Source organism: Schistocerca serialis, chromosome 9 (assembly GCF_023864345.2).
Source record: "Schistocerca serialis cubense isolate TAMUIC-IGC-003099 chromosome 9, iqSchSeri2.2, whole genome shotgun sequence".
In the NCBI taxonomy this organism is placed as follows: Eukaryota; Metazoa; Arthropoda; class Insecta; order Orthoptera; family Acrididae; genus Schistocerca; species Schistocerca serialis.
In genome coordinates, this window is record NC_064646.1 from 425185169 (window position 1) to 425206786 (window position 21618).

At 39.5% G+C, this 21618-nt stretch overlaps 1 protein-coding gene across 1 annotated transcript in view; it reads right to left on the bottom strand.

Moving 5' to 3' along the window:
• LOC126418611 (uncharacterized) overlaps positions 1–21618 on the bottom strand; it is a gene marked incomplete in the record, with an annotated part of 174015 nt that overhangs the window by 7011 nt on the left and 145386 nt on the right. The window contains 3 exon segments of the mRNA XM_050085445.1: positions 7318–7513; positions 9918–10101; positions 18468–18654. Of these exon segments, the coding sequence (XP_049941402.1) occupies positions 7318–7513; positions 9918–10101; positions 18468–18654 (567 nt within the window).

Consider the following 21618-nt stretch of genomic DNA (forward strand, 5'->3'; position numbering starts at 1 on the left):
TGTTTCCTTTACTGCTTGCTCAATATACAGATTGAAAAACATCAGGGAGAGGCTACAACCCTGTCTCACCTCCTTCCCAACCACTGCTTCCCTTTCATGTCCCTCGACTCGTATAACTGCCATCTAGTTTCTGTACAAATTGTAAATAGCCTTTCGCTCCCTGTATTTTAGCCCTGCCACCTTCATAATTTGAGAGAGTATTCCAGACAACATTGTCAAAAGCTTTCTATAAGTCTACAAATACTAGAAACGTAGGTTTGCCTTTGCTTAATCTCTCTTCTAAGATAAGTCGTAGGGTCAGTATTGCCTCACATGTTCCCATATTTCTACCAAATCCAAACTGATCTTCCCCGAGGTCAGCTTCTACCAGTTTTTCCATTCATCTGTAAAGAATTTGCGTTACTATTTTTCAGCCATGACTTATGAAATTTATAGTTCCGTAATTTTCACATCCGTCAACACCTGCTTTCTTTGGGATTGGAATTATTATACTCTTGTTGAAGTCTGAGGGTATTTCACCTGTCTCATACATTTTGCTCACCATATGGTAGAGTTTTGTCAGGACTGGCTCTCCCGAGGTTGTCAGTAGTTCTGATGGAATGTTGTCTACTCCCGGGGCCTTGTTTCAACTTAGGTCTGTTAGTGCTCTATCAAACTCTTCACGCAGTATCATATCTCCCATTTTATCCTCCTCTACATCCTCTTCCATTTCTATAGCATTTCCCTCAAGTACATTGCCATTGTATAGACCCTCTATATACTCCTTCCACTTTTCTGCTTTCCCTTCTTTGCTTAGAACTGGGTTCCCATCTGAGCTCTTGATATTTATGCAAGTCATTCTCTTTTCTCCAAAGGTCTCTAGAATTTTCCTGTAGGCAGTATCTATCTTACCCCTAGTGAGATAAGCCTCTACATCCTTACATTTGTCCTCTAGCCATTTTGCACTTCCTGTCGATCTCATTTTTGAGACGTTTGTATTCCTTTTTGCCTGCTTCATTTACTGCATTTTTATATTTTCTCCTTTCTTCAATTAAATTCAATATTTCTTCTTTTACCCAAGGATTTCTACTAGCCCTCGTCTTTTACCTACTTGATCCTCTGCTGCCTTCACTATTTCATCCCTCAAAGCTACCCATTCTTCTTCTACAGTATTTCTTCCCCCTGTTCTTGTCAATTGTTCCCTTATGCTCTCCCTGACACTCTGTACAACCTCTGGTTCTTTCAGTTTATCCAGGTCCCATCTCCTTAAATTCCCACCTTTTTGCAGTTTCTTCAGTTTTAATCTCCAGCTCATAACCAATAGATTGTGGTCAGAGTACACATCTGCCCCTGGAAAAGTCTTACTATTTAAAACCTGGTTCCTAAATCTCTGTCTTACCATTATATAATCTGATACCTTTTAGCGCACAGATAGGTGGAAAGAATACAATGAAGGCCTCAATGAGAGGGAAGATCTGATGTGATAGAATAAGAAACAGGCATCTATTTAGAAGAGATAGGGGATCAAGTATTAGAATCAGAATTTAAGAGAGCTTCAGAGGACTTAAGATCAAATAAGGCAAAAGGGATCAATTACATTTTATCAGAATGTCAAATCATTGGGGGGGCAAGTGGCAACTAAATGATAACATTGTTGCTTAGAATGAGCAAGTCTGGCGACATACCATTTGACTTTCAGAAAAATATTGTCCACACAATTCTGTAGACTGCAAGAGCTATCAGGTGCAAGAGCTATTGCACAATCATTATAACAGCTCATGCTTCCTAGTCGCCGACAAGAATAATATACAAAAGAATGGAAAACAAAATTTAGAATGTGCTAGATGACTATCAGTTTGTATTTAGAAAAGGTAAAGGCACCAGAGAGGCAATTCTGATGTTATGGTTGATAATGGAAGTAAGATTAAGAAAACATCGGAACACGTTTACAGAATTCTTTGACCTAGAAAAATCATTTGACAGTGGAAAAATGGAATATATTTGAAATTCTGAGAAAAATAGGGGTAAGCTATAGGGAGAGACAGGTAACATACAATATGTACAAAATCAAGGGGGAAGCGTAAGAATGGATGACCAAGAATGAAGTACTTGGATTAAAAAAAGGTGGAAGACAGGGATATAGTCTTTTGCCACTGCTGTTCAACAATCTGCACATGGAAGAAGTGATAATGCAAATAATAGAAAGCTTGAAGAGTGTAATTAAAATTAAAGGTGAAAGGCTGTCAATGATACGATTTGCTGACGACATTGTATCCTGAGTGAAAGTGAAGAAGAATTACATGATATGCTGCATGGAGTGAACAGTTTTATGAATATAGAATATGGATTGAGTGTAAATCAAAGGAAGTCTGAAGTAATGAGGAGTAGCAGAAATGGGAACAGCAAGAAAATTAACATCAGGATTGAGGGTCACAAAGTAGGTGAAGTTAAGGAATTCTGCTACCTAGGCAGCATCATAACCAGTGATGGATCAAAAGCAGAGTACCACTGGCAGAAGGGGCACTGCTGTCTAAGAGATGTCTACTAGTATCAAAGATACACCTTAATTTGAGGAAGAAATTTCTGAGAATGTAGGTCTGGAGTACAGCATTGTATATTAGTGAAACATGGACTGTGGGAAACTAACAGAAGAGAAAGCATTTGAGATATGGTGCTACAGGTGAATGTTTAACATTAGTTGGACTGAAAAGGTCAGGAATGGGAGGTTCTGTGCAGAATAGAAGAGGAAATGAATATGTGGAAAACACTGATAAGGAGAAGGGACAGGAAGGTAGGACATCTGTGAACACAGCAGGGTATGACTTCCATAGTACTAGTGGGAGCTGTTGAGTGAAAAAATGGTGGAGGAAGACAGATTACAAATTGGAATACATCCAGCAAATAATTGATGTAGGTTGCAGGAGACTGATGCCTCTCCAACCCCTCCCCCCCCCCCCCCCCCCCCCCAAAAAAAAAAAAAAAAAAAAAAAAAAAAAAAAAAAAAAAAAAAAAAAAAAAATAATTTACACCAAGGTGTGAATGCTTGAGGAGCATAATTTGAGAAAAACTAAATGGAGCCTATTTACCAGGACACCCTACGAAGAATGAAGGAGGAAGTTGTGTAATTGTGATGCAGGAATCTTTGTGGATGAAACTATATATTCAATGGAACAGTATGTTTCGAACATTTTAATTCTCCTTGCAGGGGAGGAAGATAAGCCCATGTTGTTAAAACTATATGAGCTTCAGAAAGCCAGTGCCAGTACAGTAATGCTATGAACTATAGACTTGTGCCTGAAACTCTAGCTGACTGGTATGTAGTTTGAAAAACTTCTTGTAGTTGCAGACCAGGCTCCATACATGGTTTCAGCTGTTAACCAGTTTAAACTTATTTCCCTAGCTGAATCATGTGACATGCTTGGTTCATGCCCTTCACAGGGTTTGTGAATCCATAAGGAATGAACATGACATCATATATCTGTCCTAAAGAAAATTCTACTAAAAGCTCCAAGTCATGTTGTTGCCTGCAGGGAAACTACTAGCCTGCCCCTTCCAAGTTCATTTGAGATCATTGATTGAGTGTGCTGCTATGTTGTGAGAATTTTGACAAAATTAGTGAGTTTATGCTTTTTTGGATCCAGCCAATGCAGTCACAATTTCCAAGGCTCAGAAACTTCTGTTACCAGAGAAAATACAAAATTTTCAGAGAGTACTGTATAGTGTCCATAGTTACAAGTATTTGACTGCTGCTATGAAACACTGAGAAGAACAAGGTCTGGAAAAGGAAAAGAAAATTGGATATTTTTACTTCTGTGAGGCAGCACTTAGGTGGCTTCGTCAAAGACAAAATTGGTTCCAGTCTTCAGAAGACTCCAGGCATTGATGAATTCACCACATCTTTAGAATTGCCATTCCAAGTGAATACAAGTTTTTCCTCACTAGTTTCTGTGGATGTTAAAAGAAACTTTGTAGATGCTAAAGACATTCTATTTACTAATAGAAATAGACTTGCTTTTTAAAATGTAGAGATGCTTAATGTCTAAGTACAAAAGATTGGTGTTTTTTACTTCAGTAAACTAGAATAGTGGAAAGAGAAAAATTAGTACAATAATCCAGCATGTTTTGTCCCTTTTTATATCTTATTCGAGCACCTTTTCCCTTCCTTTCTTGATCTGAAATTTGCACCTAAAAAGCCTAGACCTGGTCATAACATTTTACTTGTGGCAAGTATCAACCACTCAAACAGCATCTTTGTGCTTTGAACAGACTCTTTGGTATTTGCAAATATATAGTGTGTCCAATAAGTTTATGTGTAGATTCTATTATTCCCTCATTTACTGCAAAGGGACAGAAGTTACAACATTGATGACAATGAACCCCTTTTGTTTCTCTTCGCTTTGTGATTTGTGTTTATGGTGTGGTGCATGCATGCTACAAACAAAGAACTGTTCACTGTACAACATAATAAATCCAGTGTTTTATCCTGATGTGTGAGCTCGAAATTGGGAAGTTCAAGCATTCTTGCAGATGTATGTCCACAGTTAAAATGGATCATCAACATTTACTTCCACATGTGAGCTCCCTAACCTATGTGAGTCCACAATGACAGGATCCATGTGTGCCAACTTCAGTGTCAGTTTGAAGTCATTCTAACCTTACCATTCCATAAGCAGCACAGTCTCACAAACATGCATGTTTCAGAATCGATATCACTTCCAGTGTGTAAAACTGCAACATACATCACCAGCAGTGATGATCACTGTGACGTATTCTCCCAATGCATCTCAATGTTCTGTACAACTATGGCATTCAGTTTCTACACATCTACTGCTACCATTTCTCACAGCCACTGCTGTAGCACTCATGCCACTACCATGTCCCACATCTTCCTCAGCGTGTCTGCTCCACTTTTGTGAAGTACACAGTTTTACATTTATGAAGATTTAAAGCAAGTTGTCAGTTTTTGCACCATTTTGAAATCTTATGAATGTCTGACAATATTTATGCAGCTTCTTTCAGACAGTACATTATGGATACCTGCATATTCTGCAGAAAGTCTGAGGTTACTATTAACATTGTCTGCATCATCATTAATATACAACATAAACAGCTCCACAGCTGAAGCTCTACAAGCATGTAATGCCTGAATTCATCAGGTGATTGAAACAGCATCCAAGGAACAGTCATGGGCTTATCAAACACATCAACTCACTGACATGGAGCCATCATGCACAGTTGGTCCACCTGTAGCCGTGCCCTCAAATCCTTCAGCATCACCACCTCTACACTTCAATTCTCAGTTTTTATCCTCAGTGCATTCTCCTTGCACCTTGACCTTACCCCTGATTCCCTGAGTATGCACAATGTGTATGTGACTTATTGCTAATGGTACTTGTCACAGAATCAGTACTATGGAGGGACCCCTCCTATACCACAAAGCTTGCTGCCTGACCTCTAAGAAATTGCATCACTTGAAAATGGCTACCAAGGAGCTATTAGATGTGGGCATTATGTTTCATTTGTGTGGGGCCTACAGAGTCTGAACACAATGTTATGGGTAACTAACCAGTCCCACATATACAAGACTTGGGTCAATTACTCAATGGTGTCAGTGTTCCCATGTTAAAAGACAACATACCTATGACAGCACTCACTCATCACTCCTTTCATACTGTGAGCACTGTTTCACACCTTACTGCCAGAAGAGTGCTGCTTAGACTTACACACACACACACACACACACACACACACACACACACACACACACACACGATTAACTCTGGTACAGCAACATCAAGGGGCAGTTCCTGGCACTACCACAGATCCTTCTTGCTATCCATGCTGCACACAAAAAGAAATTCCTGGTGTCACTCACCAACGTTCTATATGGTGAACCCACCATTCTGTCAGCTGAGTTCATAGAGCCATCTCATCTTACTCAAGATGAGCTCCGTGTTCTGACTAATTGAATACACTTACAAATTTCTTACATTTGTACTACCATGAACCTTCATTCATGAATAACACACACTGCAAATACATCATGCTTCATGATAACTCAGTTTGCACATCTCTCCTGGCTCCACACTTGGGCCCTTGTGAAGTCCTTAACTGAGGACAAAAGGCTATTGACTTACTGTTAAATAGCAAATGCCAAACCGTCTCACTGAGCCTGGGACATTAACTTAGCCCTCCCTAACTGACTACTGCAACACTTCTGCCACAAACTGTCATTTTTTCCAGTGGTGTAATGAAGTCTTTTTACAAGCAACAGCATGTGAAGTGTGCAATGAAAGATGCTCCTGTGCAGCTGTCTTCTCTCCCACTGTCCTCCCCCCTCCCTCCCCCATTTACAGTTATAGTCAACATTATGGGCCTTAGCTTAGATGGACTCTCCTTTGAGATATTAGATGGCACAGCCTTCATCTATCTTTTGTCTCTGGCAGCATAACCAGAAACATCCACCCATTCATAACCTGAAACATCCACCCATTCATAACCTGAAACATCCACCCATTCATAACCTGAAACATCCACCCATTCATAACCTGAAACATCCACCCATTCATAACCTGAAACATCCACCCATTCATAACCTGAAACATCCACCCATTCATAACCTGAAACATCCACCCATTCATAACCTGAAACATCCACCCATTCATAACCTGAAACATCCACCCATTCATAACCTGAAACATCCATCCATTCATAACCTGAAACATCCATCCATTCATAACCTGAAACATCCATCCATTCATAACCTGAAACATCCATCCATTCATAACCTGAAACATCCATTCATAACCTGAAACATCCATTCATAACCTGAAACATCCATTCATAACCTGAAACATCCATTCATAACCTGAAACATCCATTCATAACCTGAAACATCCATTCATAACCTGAAACATTCATAACCCACATTCAACTGCTGGACAGATAAGGACCATATCCTGACCAAAATCTCAGGTGAAGGTGTGCTCTGGATAACCACCGCTCTACACCTGCATCTGTGGACCATAACTCCATGAACCTCCTCCCACTTGCACAGGAAAGCACCTTCACCCTCTTGTGTGGCTACAGGACTTTATGTCCAGTGGCTCCTGCTCAGCTTCCTCTGCTGTGTTCTTGTGTATTCTCGATTTGTGACTGAAATCATGTTCTGCAAGTTAATGTGTCTTGGTGCTACTATTCCTCAGTCTACTGCATGGGGACAGAAGTTACTACAAACATTAGAAAGTTTACAGTTGGACAGTACTCCTAAAAAGTACTCATTTTCTGTAAAAACTGGGAACTTCATATTTAAAGTAATATAATAATGAATTAACAAACCTGGCGCTCTGCACCATGTGTTAGATGCAACATCTGTGATGACATTGTATGCAGTAACATTCCAAGTGCTGTTATCGTAACAGTTCTTGAATGATTCAAGTGCAACACCTGCAGAACTATCATTCCTATGAGCACCACAGTTATGATACATCTTTGCTTCCAAGTAAGTTATGACTCCATCATCATCTACACCAACCTAGAGGAAGTTCAACTTATTGTGAAACTTGCAGTACACACAGTATTTAATCTGCTTTATTTTTAAGAAACAGGCTGCATTGAAATGCTTCAATTAAGGAACAAAATTATGTCATGTACAATATCTTCATATGTTTCCTGATTCTTTTATGCTGATAGCCTCATTCAGTGGCACCATGTATGTGTCAATGTCTACCAATGAAAATACACTATGATCAAAAGTATCCAGACACCCTCAAAAACACATGTTTTTCATATAGGTGCATTGTACTCCCATCTACTGCCAGGTACTCCATATCAACAACCCCAGTAGTCATTAGACAAAGTAAGAGAGCAGAATGGAGCACTCCGTGGAACTCAGACTTCGAACATGGTCAGGTGTTGGGCGTTTTACATCCGTACGCAAGATTTCCCCACACCTAAACATCCCTAGGTTCACTGTTTCTGATGCGAGAGTGAAGTGGAATACAGCACAAAAGTGTACAGGTCAACCTCATTTGTTGACCAACGGAGACTGCTTACAGTTGAAGAGGGTCATAATGTGTAATAAGCAAACATATAACCAGACCATCACACAGAAATTCCAAACTGAATCAGGATCCAGTGAAAGTACAATGACAGTTAGGCAGGACATAAGGAAACTGATTTCATGATCAAACCACTGCTCATAACCTAGTGCTTGGTGCAAGGAGTGTAAACGTTGGACAATTGAACAGCAAATGAACATTGTGTTGAGCGACTTATCACGGTACACAATGTAACAATCTGATGGCAGCACGTGGGTAGAGCAAATGCCCAGTGAACTTCATCTGCACGTGTGTGTGTGTGTGTGTGTGTGTGTGTGTGTGTGTGTGTAGTGTGAGCAGTAAAGTTTGTAGGTGGTGGTGTTATGGTGTGGTTGTGCTTTCCATGGAGGGGGCTTGTGCCCCTTCTTGTTTTGCATGGCACTACCACAGCACAGGCCTACACTGATGTTTTAAGCACCTTCTTGCTTCCGACTGTTTAAGAGCAATTCAGGGATGGCAATTGCATCTTTCAAGATGATCCAACACCTGTTCATAATGCATGGCCTGTGGCAGAGTGGTTACCTGACAAAAACATTCCTGTAATGGACTGGCCTGCACAGAGTCCTGACCTGAATCCTACAGAATACCTTTGCGATGTTTTTGGAACACCAACTGTGCCAGGACTCAGTGACCGGCATCAAGACCTCTCCTCAGTGCGGCACTCTGAAGAATGGGCTGCCATTTGCAAGAAACCTTCCAGCACCTTATTGAACATACGCCTGCAAGACTGGAAGCTGTGATCAAAGCTGAATGTGAGCCAACACCATACTTAATTCCAGCATTACCTATAGAGGGCACCACAAACTTTTAAGTCAATTGCAGCCAGATATCCAGATACTTTTGATCACATAGTGTATTGCTACCTGCCAACTCACGCTCAACATATGCATCTCATTAATAAATAGCTATAAATTATTCCACTAGTCATTCATTTCTGAAAATGCTGAAAGTGAAGCACCTCCTAAAAGCAGCTCCTGCTGAAGTACTGACAAACTATTAAAGAATCACGAAGTATATTGGTCCACTTGTTGAAATGGTGAAGATGGTATGTGACCTTTTTATAAAAATGTAGGTGATTGTGTGACAAATATTCATCACAATACATCATTTAAAATGAAAACAGGTCAGACCTATGCAAACAATAGTAACCCATTATAAATTTTTAACATGGAGATGAAATAATGGCAGAACAATTAAGATGGGCAAAGCAGGGTAAGTTTAATCAATCCCTTGTAGCTTTTTATTTACATATTTGTTACTTGCACACAGATACTAGTAATTCTGAAAGTTAGTAATTAATAACATTCAGAATTAAGCACTATTTGAACAACCATTTTTACCTAACATCTAAGGATTTCACATTCACTATTAATGTCCAATGTAACATTGCTCCTCAGATGAAAAACAGCCCAGAATCACATGACAACATTTGTCTAACATTCTGCATGAACTACAACAGTTGCAGTTTCAACATATCTTCTGCTCTTTTTCTCACAGTTGCATAGCAGCAAATGTGGAAGCCAAATTTTGTATCTGATCTGTATAAACTCTCTGCCTACAGGTAATATTCATTATCCTGAAAACAGGAAAATGTTCAAATGTGTGTGAATTCCTGAGAGACCAAACTGCTGAGGTCATCGGCCCCTATACTTGCACACTACTTAAACTAACTTAACAACTTATGCAAAGAACAACACGCACACTCATTCCAGAGGGAGGACTGTAACCTCTGGTGAGAGGATCTGAAAACAGAACTCAAACTCTAAAGAAATAAGTAATAACTAAGGAGACTAATGCATCTTTTCAGTCCTGAAATGAAATTAATCATCCCACACTTACCTCATAATCCATAGCACAGTCTAACCTTTTCCCTATTGATTCCATGTTTGCTTCAAGTGTCATTATGAATCTAACTGGCTTGTTTTGAAGATATGCAGCTAATGCACAGGCTGTGCTCACCAGTGTATTGCGTGATATCTTTGCTCCATAACCGCCACCAAGTCGCCTTACTTGCATGTTGATGCTGTGTAAAAGGGAACGTTCTCTGTAGTTTTCACATGGTATCCATGAGTTCCTTAAAATCATCTACACACCTTACAATATCAGTTTCAACATTATTAACATTCCATTCTCTAAACAATGCAGGTGTGACTAATTGGCAAAGCAACTCTAAAGTGGTATATCACTAAGCTGCCTTAATTGTCATATCTATAAAAGGTACCCTTAACACCTCAGAGTTAAGATCTTTCTTTGAATCTGCTATAATCAAAACACATGATAAAGCTAGCTTTCAGTACAGAAGCATCATTTACGCTCCTGGTTGCAAGGACATTTGCTCTTGACAAACATTCACATTAAAAATTTTCTTCACGTCTATGATTGTACAGGGCTAAGGTACTGAACAGGGAGGTTATACCTCCATTATGAGATATCCCATCTGGAGTTGGGGACATCAGCCATAAACCTGATATAATTGTGATCGTAAAAGGGAATGGTGAAATTGAGGCACCGAGTACAATTTCAGAGCTACAGACGAGAAAAGTGCATCAGAGATTAATCAGATTGATGTACAGGCCAGAGGAGTCAAGGCCCCTTGGCTGATCTGCAGCATGTGGCACTTCCTCACACCTGATATACTCACCCAATCCAGGCATAAGATACAAGGGCATATCAAGAAGTAATGCCTCAATCCTTGTTTCTCAACATAGCCACCTTCAAAACTAACTGTCCCACTAAGAGATCCAGCTTGTTGACACCACCTCTGTAGAATGTTTGTTGATGGAGCCACAACCTAAAATCTACTTGCACCACATAATCATTATTAAAGTGAGGTCCTTGAAGGTGTTTTGCAAACAAATGAAAATCTGATGTAGGAAAGTCTAGACTGTGTGGAGGATGATCTATGGCAATGAAACATCTGCTACAGATATCACAGTATGCCCTGTAGTCTGACACTGACATGCTTAAGGAGAGGGTGCTGCATGTGTGAATGAATTCTTCAACTTGGTTATTTGTTTTGTGATGGTCTTGCAGTACCTTGAAGAGTTTATGGTGATGGCTTTAGGTATAGCTCTTTCAGATATTCGTACATGTCAGGGATTTCTATTACTGTGTTGACAATAGAAAAATGCATTCAAAAATGGATGCAACCCCATTAAGAAATATGTAGAAATATCAGTGGTCTTATTGCCAACAACATTTGCAATCAACATTTTTGCAAGTTTTCTTTAAAATCTTATATTTTACTATTAATCAACATCTCACTGTTTCTGGACTGTACATGAAGTTGAGTAAATTAATCTTACTGGGCATAGTGATCTGACAGTCCATTTAACACAGGACAGGCATGTGTAAGTTCCACTTGTCTGAATACAGGACAATGCCATGGTACATGATCCAGGCTCTCTCATCCATTCTCAGATTTAGATGAAAATTTGCATGTGTGTTTTCCCTATAGAGAAGTATATCATACCACATTTTGTCATTTTACTCTTTCCATTTTACAGTACTTAAATTTTTAAAGTTGTCATAATTAATGAATATGAGAAACTGCTCTAAGAGTTGTAAAAAAATTGCCTTTTTTCATTCAAACAATGTGAAACTTGAAGGTTAGATATTCTACAATATAATGAATGTTGAGAAAATCTGACTTACAATGAAACCAATTGAACAGGAAAAATATGTAGTTTCATTTTTGCGTTTCAAAAAAATTGTGTAAACAAGGAGACTTAACCTGTAAATGTTTTGCAAAATAAGCCTTATAGCACAGGCAAACACCTGGGAAAATAAAATTTATGGTTTTTGTTACTTTATTCTGTGAATAGAGATTTTTTCCTTGTGGACATAAAAGACCACTGAAATTTCGAATGTCCTTTTGAGAAGACCCATTACATACAGTTTACTACCTCACAAAGAATACCTGACCCTATAATTTATTCAAACTATGAAATTAAAGTTGTAGACTGTGTCAAAATTTTAGGGCTACAAATTGACCACAATCTAAATTGGGAAACTCTCACTCAAGACTTAATGAAACACCTTAGTTCAGCTACATTTGCAGTATGCATGACAACAGAAATAGGTGATTTAAAAATGAAGTTAGTTTATTCAGCATACTTCCATTCACTAATGAGTTATGGAATCATCTTTTGGTGAAACTCCTCTCACAAAGAGAACATTTTCAAAATTCAGAAAAGAGTCATTAGAATTATATCTGTTGTCAGTTCTAGATCATGATGCAGAGACCTCTTTAAGAAACTTTATATTCTAACTACTACTTCTCAGTACGTATACTCACTGATGTTCTTTGTCATTTCTAACATGTCTCTTTTTACACAAAAGAGTGCAAAACATGGTTATAATACCAGAACTAAAAACAATCTGTATAAGAGCTGTAAGATCTTAGCATTAGTACAAAAAGGAGTCAAATACATGGGTATCCATATATTCAATAACTTATCACAGCATATCAAAGGTGTTTTAAGTGATAAAGATTGGTTTCAGAGTGAATTAAAGAACTCTTCCTAATCCATCAATGAATATCTTCACAAGGATTATAGCTCATAGCTCATAACTCTGTCTGCATTAGAATTTTACACTATCCACATATCCAAGTAAAAAAAAAACGGACTCTTTCCACATCCCAGAGACTCCTCTCCAAGAGAGCCATGGAAAACGAGTAATGTAATGTAAATGTACACAAAAAGAAGATTTGCATCACCTCAGTTCTGACAGTTCCGGAACCTGTACAGAAGATTGGAATAAAGATAAATAAACATCATTTCTGCCCTTTTTATTGCCCATGAAAACCACTCATTGCATGTTGTACCACTATACAGCGAGACCTTCACAGGTGGTGGTCCAGATTGTGTACACACGGGTACCCCTAATACCCAGTAGGACGTCCTCTTGCATTGATGTATGCGTGTATTCATCATGGCATACTATCCACAAGTTCATTGAGGCAGTGTTGGTCCAGATTGCCCCACTCCTCAATGGTGATTCAGTGTAGATCCCTGCAGTTGGTGGGTCACATCATCCATAAACAGCCCATTTCAATCTATCCTAGGCATGTTCACAAGGGTTCATGTCTGGATAACATGCTGGCCACTAGTCAAGCGGTGCCATTATCCTGAAGGAAGTCATTCACGAGATGTGGACGATGGGAATGTGAATTGTTGTCCACAAAGACAAATGCCTCGCCAATATGCTGCCAATATGGTTGTGCTATTGGTTGGAGGATGGCATTCACATATCTTATAGCCATTACAGCACCTTCCAAGACCACCAACAGTGTACGTTGGACCCACATAATGCCACCCCAAAACAGCAGGGAACCTCCACCTTGCTGCACTCGCTGGACAGTGTGTTTAAAGTGTTTACCTAACCAGGTTGCCCCCAAACACATCTCTGATGATTGTCTGGCTTAAGGCATATGAAACACTCATCGGTGAAGTGAATGTGATGCCAGTCCTGAGCAGTACATTCAGCATGCTGTTTGGCCCATCTGTACCATGCTGCATGGTGTTGTGGTTGAGAAGATGGACCTCACCATAGACATCAGGAGTGAAGCTGCACATTATGCAGCCTACTGCACACAGTTTGAGTCTTAACAACGTCCTATGGCTGCATGGAAAGCATTATTCAATATGGTGGTGTTGCTGTCAAGGTCCCTCCAAGCCATAGGTAGTGGTCATCTACTGCATCTACTGCAGTAGTAGCCCTTGGGAAACCTGAGCAAGGCATGTCATTGACAGTTCATGTCACTATGTATCTCGTCCATGTCTGAACAACACTGCTTTGGTTCACTCAGACATCTGCACACTTCCCTTGTTGAGAGCCCTTCCTGGCATAAAGTAACAATGCAGATGCAATCTAACTGCACTATTGACCATCTAGGTACAGTTGACCTACAGACAACATGAGCTGTGTACCTCTTTCCAGCTGTCTAATAGGCGCTACTAATGGTTGGTTGTTATCATCTTTGAAAGGGTTTAGTGACATCTCTGAAGAGTCAGACGGACTGTGTCTGTGATACAATATCCACAGTCAAAATCTATCTTCAGGAGTTCTGGGAACCAGGGTGATGCAAAACTTTTTTTGGTGTGTGTATTTGACCTTGGAAAGATAAAGTGGGAGCCATAAAGAAGGACCCTTGCTCCATTACAATCTGAGAGGTAAACTGGCTTTTAGGGATCATCAATGTTTACTGAAGATTTGTACACAATTATACACTGATGACAGTTCCCCTGAATGAATTTCATAAGGGCACACCAAAGCCAAACCACATGTGACATTGGACAAGCAAGGGAGACCCATAAAAACAGCAATTGCAGAGGCTGCACAGTTAGCACACCCCGTAGTGGCACAGGTTACACTTGCACTTATCGTCGATGCCTTGCCTACCGCCACTGGCACGGTACTGCAATTACAGGTTGAGCATTGTTGGCAGCCCATAGCATTCTTCAGTCACAAGTTGTCACCTCCACAGCAACATTGGGCAACTTATGACCACACACTGTATGGAGCTTACACTGCAGTCAAGAAATGCAGGTGTTTACAAGAGGGTGTTTAATTTTATCATGTCCTATGTGGACTGAAAGCATGTCCATTTGTGCTGTAACACTTTTGAACACAAGCAATTGCATCAGTACATTATCTGGCACATCCAAGAGTACAAGTCACTATGAGATTGGTAAAAAGTTTCATCTTGGCTTGTAAGGAATAACATTTGTCAAGCAATGCAGTGCATCTCAGAAGCAAGCTCACACAGCACATCAGAGTACCGGTAGGCACATTTCTGCCACTTATCAATGTTTCAAATGTGTGCATGTAGGCCTGCTCAATCTTAAAAGGCTATAGTTTTTGTCTTATATTGCGGACTGATTTACAAGGTGGCCTGAAGCATTCCCCAAGAGGGGTATCGCAGCCAATACTGTGCTGATAACTTTTTTTCAGCTGTATCATTCAATTTGGTGTATCACTATGGATTACCATAGCCAGAGACAACAGCTACAGTCAACACTCAACATTTAGCGTGCGCATGCACTGTGTGCGTTCAGCATATGCCGTTGTGTAAGGCGTGTGACCTTGAGCAGGACTTAGCCGCTGAGCAAGGCTGTGGCGCGCGATTCAAATGGCCTGGGCAACACGGTACCTAATTTTACTAGGACCGTGTTGCAGAAAAATTCAGTTCCGGTTGTGCAACGGCGCTGATAACTGCCGCGTGACATCTTCTACAACAATATATTTAGTTAACACACCAGACATTTTGCACCAAACATTTAACTTATCTGCATTAATCCTCCTGCGATTCCTTGTGTAGAGTAAAAATGGTTTGTCTGTTGTAACAACACATGTTCCATAATCCCTGTTGGGTACAACTCCAACTGCAAAAGTGCGATAAGAAATAATGTCTCTCTCATTGTAGGCCTCCAATCCTTGTAGAGGTTTGTCAGTACCTCTCAAAATAGCAATTGTTAACCATGAATTCCCACTAACTACTTCTGTTGTAGTACAAGAAAATTGAATCTTGCAACCAACAAAAGTAATAGGTCCTTGTAGTAACTCCTGTTGACCAGTCTCATTTGGTGTAATTGAAAAAGTATCCACTGTCTTGTACACTGGCAATCTGCTCCTCCTCGTGTATCTTCTGCATCGGTACGGCATGGCGATGTGTAGCGTGCGGCTGCCTCGAGTCTAATGAGCCTGCAGCTGCCTCAGTACTGGATGACGCCACTGATAAGACATCACGCGGCAGTTATCAGTGCCGTTGCGCAACCGGAACCGAATTTTTCTGCAACACGGTCCTAGTAAAACTAGGGACCGTGTTGCCCAGGCCATTTGAATCGCGCGCCACAGAATCGCTCAGCGGCTGAGTCCCGCTCAAGGTCACATGCCTTACACAGCGGCATACGCTGAATGCACACAGCCATAGAAAATCCCTGTTGGGATCCCGTGAGATTTTTACACACACACACACACACACACACACACACACACACACACACACACACACACACACACACACACACACACTCTCTCTGCATTACCAACTGGATGCAGCTCTGTGATGTCTCACAATGCAGAATTGGATGGAGACACTACCTATTTTACTACTTTGACTATGGGCGTCATTTGAAAGTGATCTGAAGTCTGCAGCAATGAAGCTACTGTAGAGTCTAACATTAAATCTGCCAGGAGAATTCTTGCACAGTATAACAGATGATACAGTTCGTGCATCAGACTTGGCCACTAGATTATGAGGGCACGTATGCCAGCTTAGACAAACGGCACCCAGAAGTCAGGCTGGGAGACACTTGTTTGTGTTTGCAAATCTTGAGAATTGCACACACATTTTCTTCCAAAATAATGCAGTACACAAGCAGATGCAGCCACCATATGATGGACCAATCTGGTGATTAGTAGAGGTGACCACACATTCCAGATTAGAATAAATGGTATTGCTATGAATGTTGCACTTGAGCTACAGGCACACATTTTTCAATGCATTGGACACAGCAAGGATGGCAATAGGCAAATTAGAAGAAAGGAGTATAGCAGCAGACAATGTCCCCATATGCTGCAGCCACCACGATTCAAATGGCTCTGAGCACTATACGACTTAACTTCTAAGGTCATCAGTTGCCTAGAACGTAGAACTAATTAAACCTAACTAACCTAAGGACATCACACACATCCATGCCCGAGGCAGGATTCGAACCTGCGACCGTTGCGGTCGCTCGGCTCCAGGCAGCCACCATGAGACACTGCAGACACCAGGGACCTCAGAGAAGACGACACCACTGAAGACTGGTACCTCACATCCCACTGAAACCACTGGTTGCACTGGCACAACAACATGTTTCAAGAAAGCAAGCATGGAGGGTGACAGGTGAAGTTTTATCTGTGACGATATTAAGTCGGAGGTGGGGGGGGGCCATGTAGCATCTCATTCTGTCTCCACAAACAGAAGTGTACAGTGGTGTATAAACAGTCTGCATGACAAGTATTTGTCATTACAGTTACTCTTTGATGTTAGAGATGTAGGTCATTTGATATTGCTCTTTACAGTAACTTTTAAGCCTTCCATGTTTGTAAGCTATCTTATGTAGATAAGTTTTATGTGGAAATATATGTTCAGCCCTATCAGATACCACAGCTGCACAAATTTTATGCTACTATGTTCTGTTACATGTAGTTCAATGATAACCCAAAGCATTACAGACTGGAAATTTACAAACTACATTCATTTATGGGATACTGAAAATTTCCAAGAAGTTGTGGGAATCCCAACATGGAAATTCTTACAATTTGTACTGGGATAAGCACAAAGTTTATACTCGTAATTATAGATACTTCTGTCACCATAAATTCCATTGGCAATAGTAATACTGTGAAGTTTTTGGGAACTGGATTAGAATAACATTTCAGTTGGTCACCTGACTACTGCCCTTTGATGGAATCATGATTCAGAATGTCATTTTAGGATAAATTACTTGTAGCAGCCCAGATTTAGTAGTTTAAAATAATGAGGAAAAGAAATGTTAAACTTCACAGTAATACTTCAGCATTTCCATAAAATTTCATATCATTGTAATATAAATAATGAGTAAAAGTGGATTTTTGAAGTTTATGCACTTCATTCGTGTACCTGTTTTATGCACAGATATTTCATTTTCGTAAGTCACACTAATCAAAGCATGAAAACAATATTGTACATGTAAACTGGGAGATTTCATAATGATGTTAATGTGTGTGCATTTGATGATAATGATTTCACATATTTATTAATAATGACTAAACAAATAGGACATTTCAAGCTCCGCCTTTCAAACCTTTTCCATTTGAGACAAATTTGTCTTGCATGAAAATTATGAAAAAATTATTTAAGCTTATGTGAAATTTGTGTACCTAACATTTTAATTTTTAGTTGATAGTTGGAAGGTCATCTTTAGCCACAATCTATCAACAAAATGGCAATGGTACTGAGAAAAAAATTCTGCATCATTTCTAGCAAAATTTCTGCAGACTTAAGCAACATTTATGAACTCTTTACTCTGTGAACAAACAGCTAATGACTATTATATTATGCAATTACACAAATACCTTTGATTTTCTTATTTTCTGGTTATTGTGAAATATCTTTATACTGTTGGAATTACACTGGAAGGAAAGGTCATTGCCTTGTACACAAATGAAAGTAATTTATCTTTGGTATTGAAGTTTTGGTACAGTGAAATACATTAACATCAGGAATTTGTAAATGAGACTAGTATAATAGATTATGTAAAGTTTCGAGTACCACAGGAGGATCTTCCCGCCAGTATCAAATTACATCAAAATTCTGAACTTTTATGTATGAATATGCAATGAAATTGCCATCTTTACCTGTTTTCTGGTATTTTTAGTGCCTCTGATATGGCAATCTGAGTTAAGTCCATCCATTGTGTGGCAGGGTAGACATCCAATCCATCTTCAGATGGGATACACACAGCACACTGTGTTTCCATTGTGTAATGATATTGGGAACCCACATCAAAGCTGCCCTTAATTACATGCTTAGTCTTCTCTTTTCCTGAAACATCCTTTATATAATAAGTTTGGGATAATATTTTTTAAATTCCTCCTTAGCATGCTGAATTTTTCAGCACTGTAGACAGAAGTCCTTTTCTGAAAGATGTCATCAGTAAAGAAATCAGTGCAATGTCAATAGAATAACCTAGAACTTTGTGAAAATAAGAGTGAAGTAACTGACCTCACAATAGTGGCCACTAAATTTAACAGTTACTTTTCAAACACAGCACAAAACCTGATTAACAAATAATAATATAGCAATAGACCACAACCAGATTCAAACATTTATGCAAGAACACTATTAATGTCTCCTATAATACCTGGTCAATTATTTATGGTTGAAAAGATTACCCAAAAATTATTCAGCTGGTGCTGATGAAATACTAGATATTGTAATCAAATCCAGTGCAGTATTTTTTAGAACTAGTAACATATTTACAATTCATAATTCTTGAGTGGTATATTCCAAAAAGGTAAAAATTACCAACATTACACCACTGCACAAAAAAAAGAAGCCAAATGTAAAGTTTGGAACTACAGGTGGTATCAGTTTTGTCAGGCTTCAGCCAAATTCTTGGAAAACTGTTTCTTGAAAGACTAACATCCTTCTTGAATACACAAATGACTGATTCACAACATTAATTCAGAAACAGCAGGTCAAGCCAATCATATTTTTGCCTTTCTAGACAAACTACTAACTGTAGTCGGTAACAAGCAATGAGTTTATGGCATATTCTTTGACCATAGTAATTTTTTGGTGTAACTGATCACCCTTTTCTGCAGCAGAAACTAAATAATTGTGCTGTATGACACAAAATGGGTGGATTCGTTCTTACCTCCATGACCTAATGTATAATTTTAAATAAAAAGACTAACACACTTTCTAATTTTGTAATATACAAAAAAATCTGACATGGAGTCCCTCAAGTGTCAGTTTTTAGAAACTTACAGAAACTCTTTCCTGCAACATTTATCTTCACAACTGGCAGAAAAACCTATCAGCTAGAGAAAAATTTCAGGTAAGTCTTGCTGTGGCCTAGCAGCATTTGTGCAATGTAAGAACACTATGGCTCTGGCAAGGTGTTCGTCTGACTCAGTTCATTACTGACTGCTGTTGCATATGCACGTGTGTGTGTGTGTGTGTGTGTGTGTGTGTGTGTGTGTGTGTGTGTGTGTGTGTGTGTGTGTGTATTTTTACTATCCTCATCTATTTCTTCTCTACTTTGGTGACCTCACACTGAACAATGCTATCAGATACCACATATAACTCGTCTTGCTCACTGCAGCAATGTTGCCCTCACACAACCTTCGTACTGTACTAAAGAGAAAGTTCTATGACAGAGTCTTATACAATGAGTTCAGTGCTCCACAGCAACAACTACAACTCTTGCCTTCAGTTTAATATGATAGTGACATTTTCTTGTCCAGTGCTGTTGGTATCAGCAATATCCTCCACACACTGAACTGTGTACACCAGTTACTGACCTCCTGGGTCACTTTAGCTACAAATGTCACTTTCCTACAAACCACTACAGACAGGGACTTATGTTTGATCATGTTGCACCTCCTGCTTGACATATGGTGTTGCTGTGCACATTTGCATTGCAGTATGCAGTCATCTAATATAGCCATGCAGGGTCACCTACTCTCATCTTTCTTCCACACTATGAACTTCACACAGAATATCATTAAGTCATTTTCAAATTAAATACTGTGCTACATGGACTTCACCATTTTTGCAGCAGCCCAGTCCTCCACTCTTACTACAAACAAGAAGACACGTGGTTCGTTGTCACTGAGTATTTTACATGATTATCACATTTATGATGACAGTTGGTGATGGGAGGGGATGAAAAATTAGATCATTGGTCCTGTGACCTAAGATAGCAGAAACCAAGGGCTGAACTACCAGCACAGTCCAGTCAAGGGTAAGGAAAAATGGGGAAACAATGTAGTAAAATGACTGTCAGGACAGAAGGAAGAGGAAGGGGAACAAAATGGCACTAAAGACCAGACAAAAGTAGGGAATAACAGACACCTGGCTGGTGTGGAGGAAATGACAATGCCTCCATGACCAGTGGCAACACCAATGGGGGGAAATTCATGTACTTAAACCTGAGAGGACTAAACAAATTTGTGAAAAAAACTGAGGGAAGATGAAACCACATGAGGACCTTCCTCTAACATACAGGACAAGAAAAGTGGGCAGATATATTTTGTGTTTAGGATCTAAAGTCAAGGGTAGTCCAGCAAAATATGGAACACCATGAGGAGAGCCCTGAACTACAAAGGTGTGTTGGGAAGGTGGGGGATGGCAGATTCAGATTACATCACCAGTAATGACTGGATTTCTAATCTCCAGAGATATGCTCACTTCTTGTTCAACAGGTCCAATAAAATAAGAGTGAAGTGATTTTACAATTTCCATGGCCAACGTGTATCTAAGTGTGATGTAGTGACAAACTTGCTGCAAAGAAAAATCTTCAGTGGGTTGCATCATCATCTTCCTGAGCTACAGGAGTATTTATGAACACTGTAGGATATTATAGCTCTTAGTATTATGTCTTTGAAGATGGTTATTGTTACACAAGAGTATTACATATTATAATAACAACACTCAATCCATGAGGTTGTTTTTAAGCTCTTGCAGTAGAACAATATTCCCAATGATTTCTTTCACTTTAGCCAATTGCAGCACAACCCTCTGGAATGGCCAACCTCAATGTTTCTAGTTGCCTTGAAAAAGAAAGTTGCCCATGGTACTTCCATGATTTCGATTTCATCAGGCAATTCACTACAGATATCAATCAGTAGTACTGTGTTGAGAATGTCATGACAAATTTCCTTTCATGGATGAACAGTCAACTGATACTGGTTTTGACAAACTTTCAAGAACACTAGAGAATTCACAGTTTCACAAGCTCTTACATGGTGAAACAACAGGATTGCACATTGAGGGCCATGA